This window comes from Grampus griseus, assembly GCF_964374135.1.
Source record: "Grampus griseus genome assembly, chromosome: 2".
NCBI classification, from domain to species: Eukaryota; Metazoa; Chordata; class Mammalia; order Artiodactyla; family Delphinidae; genus Grampus; species Grampus griseus.
The window spans coordinates 54,696,647-54,710,268 of record NC_139018.1 but is presented as its reverse complement, the minus strand read 5'-3'; the positions used below and the strand labels follow the sequence as shown (position 1 = coordinate 54,710,268).

The 13,622-nt window shown below is 33.0% G+C and overlaps 1 protein-coding gene across 4 annotated transcripts in view; it reads left to right on the top strand.

Moving 5' to 3' along the window:
* TOGARAM1 (TOG array regulator of axonemal microtubules 1) overlaps nucleotides 1-13,622 on the top strand; it is an 81,437-nt gene that overhangs the window by 24,884 nt on the left and 42,931 nt on the right. For 2 of the 4 annotated variants that reach the window (XM_082648285.1, XM_082648284.1), the window contains exons 4-7: nucleotides 1,757-2,062; nucleotides 3,347-3,609; nucleotides 5,584-5,816; nucleotides 8,624-8,724. In XM_082648285.1, coding sequence (XP_082504411.1) covers nucleotides 1,757-2,062; nucleotides 3,347-3,609; nucleotides 5,584-5,816; nucleotides 8,624-8,724 — 903 coding nt within the window. Of the gene's footprint in view, nucleotides 1-1,756; nucleotides 2,063-3,346; nucleotides 3,610-5,583; nucleotides 5,817-8,623; nucleotides 8,725-12,361; nucleotides 12,515-13,622 lie in introns of all 4 variants that reach the window. The other 2 variants (XM_082648282.1, XM_082648283.1) reach the window with 2 other exon arrangements.

Here is a 13,622-nt window from a genome sequence, read left to right as displayed (position 1 = left end):
ATCATGATGTAGGATCCTTTTAATGTATTGCTGGACTTCGTTTGCTAGTGTTTTGTTGAGGATTTTTATATCTATGTTCATCAGTGATATTGGCCTGCAATTTTCTTGTTTTGTGGCATCTTTGTCTGGTTTTGGTATCAGTGTGATGCTGCCCTCATAGAATGAGTTTGGCAGTGTTCCTTCCTCTGTAATTTTGTGGAATAGTTCGAGGATAGGTGAATTGATAGAACTCACCTGTGAAGCTATCTGGTACCAGAGTTTTGTTTGTCGGGAGTTTTAAAATTACTGATTCAATTTCAGTACTGGTAATTGGTCTGTTCATATTTTCTATTTCTTCCTGGTTCAGTCTTGGGAGATTATACCTTTCTAAGTAGATAAAACATGATACAATGTAGTGGTTAAAAGCACAGGCTTGGGAGCCAGAGTGCCTGAGTTCATATCCCAGCTTTATAATTTCCTAGTGTGCGATTTTTAGCAATTTACTGTGTCATTTTTTTATCTATAAAATAAGTATAGTACCAACCCCACAAAATTGTTGTGAGGATTAAGTTAGTTAATACATATAAAGTACTTGGAACACCATCTGGCACATAAACATTAGCTCAATAAATATTAGCTCTCATTATTGTCATCATAGTCTTCATCATTATCATTATTACCATTATTGGATTAATTATCTATGTAGAAAATCCAAAAGGATATACAGAAAACTATTAAAATAATAAATAATTTAGCAAGGTTGCCAAATATAAAACCTGAAAGGAAAGGTCAATAAAGCTCCCAGACACCAGCAACATTCAGAAAATGTAGTTTTTAAGAAAAATTATAGTATCAACAAAATGTGTAAGTATCTGGAAATCTAACAGAAGATTTGCATACCATTTATTATGAAAACCAAATTACTTTTTTGAGAGACGTGAAAGAAGGCCTGAATAAATTAAAAGAGATCCTATATTTTTAAACAAGGAGATTCAGTGTCATTTCTGTCAAAATCTCAACAGGATCTTTTATGGAACCTGACAGGCTAATCCTGAAATTCATATGAAAGAATGGAGGACCAAGAATGGCCTAGATAATTCTAAAGAAGATCAAAATGGAAGGAGACAACATGATTACTATAGTTAACACTGCTGTGTGGCATACAGAAAAGTTGTTACGAGAATAAATCCTAAGTGTTCTCATCATAAAGAGAAAAATTTTTTTTCCTTTTTTCTTTTCTTTTTATTGTATCCATGTCAGAAGGTAGATGTTCGCTGAACCTATTTTGATAATCATTTTACAATGTGTGTGTGTATATATATATATATATATATATATATATATATATATATATATATATCAAACCATCATGGTGTGTGCCTGAAAGTTACACAGTAATGTATGTCAACCATCTCTCAATAAAACTGGGAAAAAAATGGAAGGAGACTCATCCTATTAGTGTGATGATAAATAAAACATTGTGGTGCTAGTGCAAGAACAGACAAAAAGACTAAGGCAACCAATAAGAAGCACCTAAGAATAGACCTAAATATACATATGGGAGATTTATAGATGAAAGAGAATGTGTGGCTCAAAAAGTGGCACTGGGGAAACTGGACTATCTCTATAGCAGAAAGTTAAATTAGGTCTTTACCTCACATCATACAAAAATATAAATGCCAGATGGGATTAAAAACCTGAATGTGAAAAGCAAAAAAACTTAAAACTCTTAGAAGATGTGTATAAATAAATTACATTCTCTTTTGTTTTATTACAGTTTATGCTAGCCTAAATTTTGGCAGTAAGACACAGCAAACATTTGGTAGTCAGACAGAACGGACTTCATCATACTCTGGTCCAAATCCAAGTTCAGGAGGCTTCATTCTTCCATCCTATCCTCTCTCATCACCTCGAACTAGTCCAAAGCACACATCTCTTACTGTATCTCCAAAGAAGTCCCAAGATAATTCTGTTAATTTCTCAAATTCCTGGCCTCTTAAAAGCTTTGAAGGAGTTTCAAAGCCAAGTCCACAGAAAAAGCTTGTCAGCCAAAAGTCATCTGATCCTACAGGTATACATGATGGTAAAAATTAATACTTTGTTCAAATTTATTTGTATGTTCGAATAATTACTTTGAAGTTCGGGTTGTTAGATCTTTAAAAGCTGGTAAATTGTGTTTTATTTCTCTGAATTAGTAAATATTTAAGAAAATATTTAACAAAGTTAAATAGATCAAATGTGTAATATAAAATTCAATTGAAATTCTCATTTCTTTTTTTTTCTTATATTGGCACTTCAGAATCCTTTTTCGGAACTAAACAAATAATAATGCTTTATAAGGTATATGAACATGAACAGCCTGAGATCCTACTAACAAGTTTTAGCTTTACAAATATAAAATATAATTCATATATTTACTATAATGTCTAGTATTTATTTGACATTTATTGACTATTTACTCTCTGTTAAAATTATTTTGATGGTTTTTCTACTACTTGTTATTAACTAAAATATTCTTTTCTTAACAATAGCCCAGTCCAAAATTATAAAATTAGCATGTTAGCTTACTTAAGACAGATTCAGTCTCAAAATAAGAAGTCTTTTAAAGGCAAGCCCCATGTCCCAAATGCTTTCCTATCCCTAGCCCCTGAGATCAGATATTTCACCTTTAAACTACCCTACAACACAGATGTTCCAGTTTATAACCATAAGGTCAATTTATTGCATAGTCAGCTGATTTTATTACTTTCTCTTAGCACTGAGTGTTCATTCTCTTCTTTAATTTATTTCTATATTTGTCTTTCCTCCAAAATCAGATATTGTATTGAAAGCTGAGACATTATTCAACTTGTTCTCCCTAGTGCCCAGTATTACTGCTTTGCACATAGTAGTCATTCAAGTGTTGCTTACATAGTTATATCAAGCCAGATAATTAACCCTTCTAGCTTATTACGGACTTTACAAGTATTAATCATGATGATGTGTATGAAGAAATTTCACGGAATTCCGTGGCGGTCCAGTGGTTAGGACTCCATGCTTTCACTGCCAAGGGCGCGGGTGCAATCCTTGGTCAGGGAATTAAGATGTCACAAGCCATGCGGCACAGCCGGAAAAAAAAAAAGATTCACTTGGTATATAATATTTTTATTTGATATGAAAGGATTTTGGGTGGTCCATTTTTGTTATACTTTTTAGGGGACACTGATATTTTTATCTCAAGTAGCAATCTTTATTTCTAGTAAAATATAATGTGCTTTTTAATTTAAAAACACCTAATTCTAAACACTTGTGATTTTAACGCTATCGATAACTGTTTTTCAACTTGAAGTTGAAAAAAAAAAGAATAAAATATGTCTTTTTCATGCAGGAGAAAATTCTCAAGAGAAACCTTCTCCAGTTCAACTTACACCTGCTTTGGTGAGATCACCATCTTCCCGACGAGGCTTAAATGGGACCAAGCCTGTACCTCCCATACCACGGGGCATCAGCCTTTTGCCTGATAAAGCTGATTTAAGTACAGTGGGACCCAAAAAGAAAGAGCCAGATGACATTTGGAAGAGTGAAAAAGATAATCTTACAATTGATCTTTCAGAATTAAATATCAGGGATAAAGATTTGGATCAAGAAGAGGTTAGAACCAAATATTTTCAGTAATTTTTAAATGCTTGTAATTGTCTATAAATAATAGTTGTTATTTAAGGAAAAATCAAGTACTTTTTATCCCATAACATGGTGTCTTATTTGTAAAAATATTTTATGTTCACAATAGAAGACATGGAAACTATAGTGAAGTATTAAGAAGAAAATTCATCACACCAAATTCCACTACCCAGAATAATTTATCACTGTCACTCTAATGTCTTTCCTTCCAGTAATCTGTGCATATATTATTCCTTTTCAAATTAAAAGTACAGATAATATAGCAATATACCCATGCAGTAACCCCTACCAAATGAACAATTTGTCGTTTTTGTTTCCTACTTTTTAAATAAATGAAACATAACATAGTTCCCTCCCCAATCCAGTTTCTCTTTCCTCTTCACTGAGGCACCACTGTTACCATTAGTTTGTGTTTTATGTACTTTTTATATTGCTATAGTAGTATTTTGATATATTTATAATGTACTCATATAATTGATTTTGGCTTATTTCTAGTCTTTTGCTATTGCAAACTATGCTGCAGTAAACATTCTTGAGCATGTCCCTTGTGCATATGTGCAAGTTTATGAAATTGACATTATATTGTATTTTTATCTTTGAATCCTAGATCACTCCATTTATACTATAAAAATGTATTGCCAATATGATAACTCTACATATTAATTATGCCAGAGAAGGGATGTGGCTGCTATGTTACTTTGGATTCAGAGCAGTATTTCCACAGATGCTTCCTTTTTATCATTTCAGTTTGCCTGATGTCAGGTTGAAAAGTGTTTTACATTAAATATGTAAACTGAAACACCCAGTGATGATATTTTGTGGTCTTATTTTAGCCTGTTTTTAAGACGTAAGGCATCATGTACTGATAGTTTGTTCAAAAAAAATTAATGCATATTCATTTAAAAAGCATTTCTTTAACATTAAGCATGTGTAAAACTAACTTATAAAGAATCAAAATTGGTTCTTAATGAATTAATTAGTCATTCCAACTTCTAATTGCTTGTAAAATCTTTTCTTGTTTTTTTCTTTTTGCTTTTGTTTTTCCAGTTATAGTCCAGTGGTACTATGAAGGGAATTTATTTACAGGAAACAAACTTACAGAAGAGGCATTTTCCTGTGTAACTCATAAATTTCATCTGATCCTACATATTGTCTTTTATGATAACTTAAAAATAGTCCTTTTAGTGGGTAATTGAAAGGGTAATTTCTTTTTTATAATTATTAGTAAATATAGGTGGATACTAATGTTTTTAGATATTCAACCTTCCAAGGATTTACTAGGGAAGTGGCTGTACTATCAAATCAACTATTAATTGTTATAATCAAAATATAAGCAAAACACAGCTTATGTATATTTCTGAGTTCCTTAATTTGTTCAAGGCTCTATTCCCAAACTTAATATATATGTGATAAAGATTTCTCCTCTGCATTTTTATAGATACTTGTCTTCAGAAGTTACATACAATGATCTGTTATTCTCTGAACTCTAACACTGGCAAGCTTGATGTAAACTTCAAATTTAGAAAGCTGATTACTTTTTGCTGACCTTCTCATAGAACTTCTAAATAGCCACATCAGCACACTATTGACCTAAGGTTAAATGGACCTCTGTGACTTTAACTGTGCTACTATCTGATTCAATGATTCACCTATGAATGAATTTTTACAATATATTAGTCGTTGTACCCAGTGCTGGAAGTACCATGGTGAATAATATCTTGAGATCCTTCCTCTTAAGGAACTTATAATCTAGGAAGTTGTTTATAAATAAATACCTGAGTGATGAAATCTGTATTTATACTATGTACAGATATGTTAACATCCATCTTGTTAGTATTGGATTGAAGAGTGGCTAGCTAGGTATAGTTATTGGAGTTTGAAATTTAAGGATAACTTTTACTTATATAATTATTTTGTAAAGTTAATTGTTTTAATTTTTTTTAGATGCAGAGCTCTCTTAGGTCCCTTCGTAATAGTGCAGCTAAGAAAAGAGCAAAACTGAGTGGCAGTACTTCTGATCTTGAAAGCCCTGATTCTGCAATTAAGCTTGACTTGACTGTGGACTCTGCATCTCGATCTTCCTCTCCAAACATCAGCTCTTACAATGAAAGTGGAGTTTACAGCCAAGAATCTTTGACTTCTTCTCTGTCGACAACTCCCCAGGGGAAGAGAATAATGTACTTTATTTTTTGATATGTTAGATGAATTCTGATCTGTAATTTGTAGTCTGAAGCTCTAATATCATATTTAAAAAAAAACTTTAAGACCATTTTCTAGTTTTTGAAACGTTGAAATACATTTAAAAGACAACAGAAAATTTACAGATATTACCTTGGTTGGCTTTGGTTTGGGGTGGTTGTGGAGAGACAGAGCACAACCCCAACTAAATTAATATAAATCCTAGTCCCAAAGCCCCACTTATTCTTATGCCTAAGATTTATTCTAATATTCCTTGTCCTTTAGCTCTTTTCTGTATCATTGACTCTGACGATTGACCAATAGCTGATATTACTGTTTTCGTTTAATGATTTTCGTTTAAAACTCAGCACCAGTTTCCTCTAATCGATGGATAAATTCCACCCAGCCATTACCCAACTATTTCTTATATTTTGTTATTCCATTATCTTGTGCGAGTTTAGGACTCCATGCAGTAGCTTTTGCAGCCCTCTCAGGAGTTTCCTTACCGCAGCAGTGCTAGAATTAGAGTCCTGGTCACCCCATACTGACAGCATAGCAATTGGACGAACTTTTCCAGATTACCTCAATAACCCTTTTTTTTTTTGCGGTACGCGGGCCTCTCACTGTTGTGGCCTCTCCCGCTGCGGAGCACAGCTCCGGACGCGCAGGCTCAGCGGCCATGGCTCACTGGCCTAGCTGCTCCGCGGCATGTGGGATCTTCCCGGACTGGGGCACGAACCCGTCCCCCTCATCGGCAGGTGGACTCTCAACCACTGTGCCACCAGGGAAGCCCCCTCAATAACCTTTAAATCTTAAACAGTGATCCTACCTTGATTTCTGAAAATCTCTGTGACCGTATTCTAGAATTTTGGGGAATCCTTTCCCTCTTTATTGTATTTTATTTTATTTTTAAATTTTATTTTTTATTTTATATTGGACTATAGTTGATTTGCAGTGTTGTGTTTCAGGTGTATTCCTCTTTATTTTAGACAGAAACCTAGGAGTAGAATTATTAGGTCTTGGGTAGATGGACATTTAACTTTTTAAATAAGTGCTAAGCTGTTTTCTAAGATGCTTGTGCAATTTTATACTCCTGTCAGCAATGTATGAGAGTTCCAGTTGTTTTACATCCTTATTAACCTTTGGTGTTGTCAGTCTGTTTAATTTCATTTTCCTTTGATTTTATCCATACCATGTTTACATATAGAGGTAAATATTTAAAATCAAATTTAAATTATTTTTACTTAAGTGAACTAGAACCTCTAATAGGTAGAGATTACATAATCCAAGGAGAGATGATGTTCTGTTGAACATTAATGTAGAAGGGCGTTTTATTTCAGCAGTTCATAGAATTAAACTAAATTTTTGTGTCCCATTGTGAGAGGTTTGTCTCATTCCATGATTTCCTTCCCCACATTTTTTAGCTGAAACAGCAGCTTATTTTGCAGTTGGAAATATTTTATTACTGGAAATTCCTTTGTTGTAATTACCTGTGTAGAATAATGCAATATATTTACAAAATGAATTTGGAATGGCTATGTGGGCTGATGAAGTAATTATGTTTACATTAAGTTACCAGACATTTAAAATATATACATTTATCTCTTAGACCTAAAGTTTTTCCTTTATCTTACATGAATGTGAAATTCTATGTTACATACTCTTACAGTTTCAAGGTTCTGTAAGTAATCTGGAACGCAATTGGGAAGAAAAGTTCATTTTATATTGTTGATATAACATTTAGAATTCACTATTCGCAATATTGTTTCATAGAGTTATTCTCTTCAGATATTAAACTCCGTGAGAAAGGAGTTCAGTATACCCTCATTTATGGACTGAATTATCTTTAATGAATTTACTATTTCCACATTTTATTTTATTAGTTTAAGAGCAATTATTCTCAACCAGCTTACATCCTGCCTTAAGAATCATGTCCAAAGAAAGTCACTACTACTTCTGCAGGGCTTTCATCCTTACGTGGGTTGGGAAGGAAAAATTATTGAGAACCACTTTTCTAGAGACTGAAGTATTTTCTTTCATCTAAGTCAAATACACTCAATATAAATGTAAATTGACAGTCATCTAGTCTAGAGAAATTACTCTTTTAAAATATTTAACATTGATTTCTCACTAGGTCAATTAACAAATATGCCTACCCAACTACTAAGAATTGTACTCCTTTGTAAAATCTCTTCTTGATAATATCCATCACTGACTTATTGGCATTTTAGCTCTTACTGATTTTAAACAGTTCCCTTTATGTACAGACTTAATATTCTTCAGTTTACTTTCTTTGTGAAATAAGGCCTGTAGGCCTTTATAAAGTCAAGAAAGTATAGCAAAAAATAGTCCATGAAGAAAGCGGCATTTGCTAAAACTCACTTGTTGCTGATCTCTTATAATATTATTAAGTCCCTATTTTTATATTATATATGAAGGTAGATAATATACTAGATGATTAGAATCATTTGGCTTAGTTCTGGAATGGACTGTCTTTGGGTCAGGTTTTTTTTTTTTTCCCCTTACCCAAAGGAAGATTAAACAGCACAAATTATAGTGTCTTCATTTCCTTTGGTAATCCTCTCATGAATAATTAAGGATTGACCATATGTTGAAAAGGTTGGAAGTTCAAAAGGTGAAATAGGAATACCAATAAGAAATATTCTTAGCCATAGTTTATCATACTTGTTGCTGCCTCACTATCAAAGTTTAGTGAGTTAATAAAAGTATAGAGAATGTTTGATATAAGAATGCTGAATAGTTCTAGATCTTCAATGTTTATTGAAATTACTTTGTTTCATTGTAGGTCAGACATATTTCCAACATTTGGATCAAAACCTTGTCTAACAAAACTTTCTTCTGCAAAGAATAAGAACTCTCAGGTAGCTGAACAAAGCCCCAGTGCAGGTATTCTATGACTGTTTTATAAATATGTTTTATAGAAAGTATGATTTTTAAATGATTAAAAAATGATGGCAAATGTATTTTAGATTTAGAATTTTTGTAATTACTAATTAAGACTAACTATCTTCTTAACTCCTTAAAAGGCCATTTTGGCAAGAATACTTACTATTCTTGGAAGAAAAAATACTTACCTGAATAATTGATACCCCTTTAAACCCATAAGTTACCTGGTCTGGCTCCTACACCAGGACATTTTGATTTAATTGATACAGAATGTGACCTGGCCATCAAAGTTTTTGAGAACTCTCTAGGTGCAGAATAGTTTAGAAACCACCGGGGGCCACAAAAGACAATTTCTTTTAAAAATAATATTTAGCTAGTGTAAATATCTTGTGTTAAGCATTTTGTAAACTAACCTGGAAATCACTAATTTATAACAGCAGTTCTTAGAAAATAGATTCAGGTATTAGTAATAAATTAGAAAAATATTTGAATTCTGATCAATTTAGGATGGGAACTGTATGTTCTTCTTTATGATTTGTAAAACTATTGAATTATGAATTAATTGTAGCAAGTTGGGATATGATATTTATTTTCGCATGATCTCAGTGTGAAAGTCCTAACAACCTTAAAGTTTACCTTATAATTACTTTCTTAGAAAGCTGTGTGTGTATCTAACTGTTTGCTAAGATTTTAAATTTCTTCCTCCTAAATATATCTTAATTTCATCTCTTTGTAATTCCCACTATCACTCTTACTCATTTTTTACTTAGCCGCCTAACATTTCTCTCCAGCTTCAGTCTCGTCCACTTACAATCCCTTTCCCATAATGCAAAACTGACTATATTGCCTAGCCTAAATTTATTCAGAGCATTCTTCTTTGATCAGAGCCGTGCAGACATCTCCAGCTTCATTTTCATTTCCTGCTTTGTATGTTGTGATCCATTTAAATCAAACCACCTTCAGTACCATTTCTATCTCTTTGCAGTTGCACGTACTGTTTCTTCTGGATGAACTCAAATCCACACCACACCCCATTCAGCTGTGAAAACAACTCAGTTGCTTTCTCTGGGAGGCCTTCCCAATTCACAAATAAAATTGATATTACCTCTTTTGTAATATCATTACATTTTGCACTGACATTTTTATAGTGGTATTGCACTATATAAGTAAAAAGTGTTTTACTTTTTTGGACTCTCAGATTCTTGATCCCCAGAGATTATTTACCCCTGATTGCCAACAAGTGCCTGTCATAATTATAAAAGCCCAACTCAGCTATGTGTGTCTGGTATACTGGCTTCCACAAAGCTTGTGTGTTAGACTAAGAGATAGTTATTCTACTAGGCACAGGAAGGCAATGTATATGTGCTTTGGAGTCTGAAAGACTCTAGCTGGAATCCCAGTTTGATATTTTAATAATCATATTCTTGCTCTGTGAAAGTTAATTGCTTTGAAACTAGTTCCCTCATCTGATGATGTAAACCTTGAGAAGGGTAGTGAAGATCTAAGTATATAACATATATAAAGCACCTAGTACATAGTGGGCACTTGGTAAGTATTTGTTCTCCTAAAAGGGAAGACCCAAAGAAATATAATACATAAACTTATTCTTTAATTCTTTTTTAAGGCTGATTATCCTAATAAATTATTTATTACTTTACAAATAATTATATAAGTTTGAAGAGACACTTTGTTGCCAGGTTATATCTAGTTTATAAAAATGGAACCCTCTTTTGGAAGAATATTCTTGGAATTAGAGAAGGGTAGATTTAGAAAACCGAGATTTGAGTTTCCCTCTGACCCTAGTTGTATGACCTTGTGAGTCATTTAAATTTTAGTGGAGTGATAGGTCTTACAGTAATACACGCTTCTGTATGCGATGTTCAATGTTTCCCAAACTTGTTTAATAGTCAGTGTTTCTCAAACTTGCCTAATCCTAGGAATCACTAGGAATGCATATAACATACAGGTTTTGGGGCCTCACCTTATACCTACTGAATCAATCTTCAGAGTTAGAAATCTGCATTTTTAACAAATAAGTTAGGTATTTCTAGGATCAAGTTTTAGAAACACTATTATTGTATTTACTGTAAGATATTCTTGGTTAAATTTAATATGCTTCCAAAATGTTAAGTTGCTAATGGTTTAGGATTTTATAAATTTGGGTTTACATTTTTTGTTTCTTTGGGATAGGGTTTGTTTTGTTTTCAGTAAGCAAGTGATTTCTACAAGTTTATTGTTTAATTGGTGAAACATAAAAATGGTAATGCTCAGAATAAGGACTACCTAAACATAATTACGTAAAAATTATAAATTCATTCTGTCTTCACATCAGCATTTCCAGATTTCCACATAGATTCCACTACTACCTACTATAGCACATTGTGCTGAATTTCCTGAATGTTGTTTTAGCAAACTTTTTTCCTGTAGCTTTACGTTAGTATCAACTATTAGTAGAAAGCATTTCCATCCAAAGCCAATATCTTTATGAGGCTTACTTTATGAATTAACTATCAAAATTAAGAAGAATTTAGAAAGATATCCATGTTACACCCAGAAGGTCTCTATCATTTAATAGCAGATATTTTTTAAATCTTTCTCAATGAATCTGACTTAGTGCCCTATACTCTGCAGTACTCTCTAGCCCAGCGGCCACCAGCCACCTCCTCTCCCTGCTGTCCTGTTTTTATTAAAATACCCTCAACAGTATTAAAAACAAATTATATTTTATTGTTATTACTTAATGGTTTACATGGCAGCTATACATAAAAATGGATGGTGACTTAAATATATATTGCCTAGGATTTTCCATTTAGTAGTTTTGTGGTTTTAACAGCTGCAAAGTATTAGTATAGGGTGTTCAGTTTAAACATTCAAATGTAGATTAAAATTTTAGATATTTATTAAAAGGAGGCCTACATTAGGGTTTGATTTGTTTTTAACTAGGAATATAACATTTGTATATTTATGGTACACTAGTCCCTGTACTAATAACCCCTTTACATTTTCTTCATTCAATCCTCACAGAGGTTCTGGAAGAGCTACTACTATTATCCCCATTTTACAAATAAGCTTAAGTGTCTTGACCAGCTTCTGTCAGCAATTTAAGTGGCAGTGCTATGATTTAAAGCCAGGAAGCATAATTCCAGATTCTGAGCTCCTTTCCTATATAGTTTATTGCCTCACAATCCAGACCATGAGAGTGGGAGAAAAGAGAGAAATGGAGAATATAGGCCTCTCTCAGGAAGCAGTTTAAAAATTCTAGATTTAAAAAAATTCTGTTTTGCTGTAAAGTGTCATTTAAACATTAAATACCTGTCATGTTTTTAAAATATATATATTTGATTATCTCTTTCAAACATTGAATTTTGTATTTCATTGTAATTTTAAAGCCTCTTTTATAAAATGTGATAGTATGGCTTATAATAAATATTCTGATCTGCTAGTAAGGTAAAAAGTATTATAAAAATTTTAAATAAGATAAAACTTTAAAAAATTACTGTAATGTTATAATTTTTAATATTATGTTATTGAACCTTTTTAAAGGTTTAGAAGCCAAGATAGATTTAGAGGAGAGATATGTACCTATGGTATTACATCATTCAAATAAATATTTTTATGTATTTTATTTATTTTATAGGGATTACAACATCCAATGTAAGCATAATTGGTCAACGTGTGAACTATGGGTTTGGATGTGGTGATTTTGAAGATGATAGGCCACATGACATTTCACCTAGTGTTTTAAAAATACAAAATAAGGAACACCCAAGACATTATAAGCATACAAAAGGTTAGTAAATTTCATAAGTTCATTTTTAAGATTCAGTGTCTCTCTGTAAGCATGCCAATAAAGAAAAACTAACTGAGGTCTCAGTTTTGAGATTTTTCTTCTTACCCTTCTGCTGCTGTGTTGTTGTTTGAATAATTTTGCCAAATAGGAGAACACATAGGTTCACATATTAATTTATGGTTTTGTCTGAGGAGCCAATGCAGGGAAGCTGTTACCCAAGAGGTTAAAACTAGGGTTTCCCTGCTGACCTTTAGCCCCAGGATACACACACGCATACACACACATACAGACATTTTACCATTAAAATGCAACGGAGAAATCATGTGAACAAAAGACTCCTAGGTGCCTACTTAGGTTGTAACTATGGAGTAAAACTGTGGAAACAGGAATATAATTTCCCTGTGGTAGAACCTGGGAAGCTTCCTTGTTATCACTAACCATTGTTAATAATTTACATTCCTTTTTTTTTTTTTTAAACTTAGTAGCAAGCAGCACTTCTGTGACTGCTCTGTTTTTTTCAGAGATCCTATTTCAGCTGCATTTAAATTTTTTTCCTCAGGGTAAAGAGGAAGTGATTTTGTTTTGTTGTTGTTGTTGTTTTTTACTATTGGGGTATAGTTGCTTTACAATGTTGTGTTAGTTTCTGCTGTACAATGAAGTGAATCAGCTGTATGTATACATATATCCCCTTCCTCTTGGACCTCCCTCCCACCCATCTAGGTCGCCACAGAGCACCAAGCTGAGCTCCCTGTGTTATACAGCAGGTTCCCACTAGCTATCTGTTTTACACATGGTAGTGTATATATGTCAATCCCAATCTCCCAATTCATCCCACCACCCCTTCCTCCCTCCCCCATGTCCACACGTCCATTCTGTACGTCTGTGTGTCTATTCCTGCCTTGCAAATAGGTTAATATGTACCATTTTTCTAGATTCCACATATATGCATTAATATATGGTATTTGTTTTTCTCTTTCTGACTTACTTCACTCTGTATGACAGACTCTAGGTCCATCCACCTCACTGCAGATAACTCAATTTCGTTCCTTTTTTATGGCTGAGTATATTCCATTGTATATATATACCGCATCTTCTTTATCCATTCGTC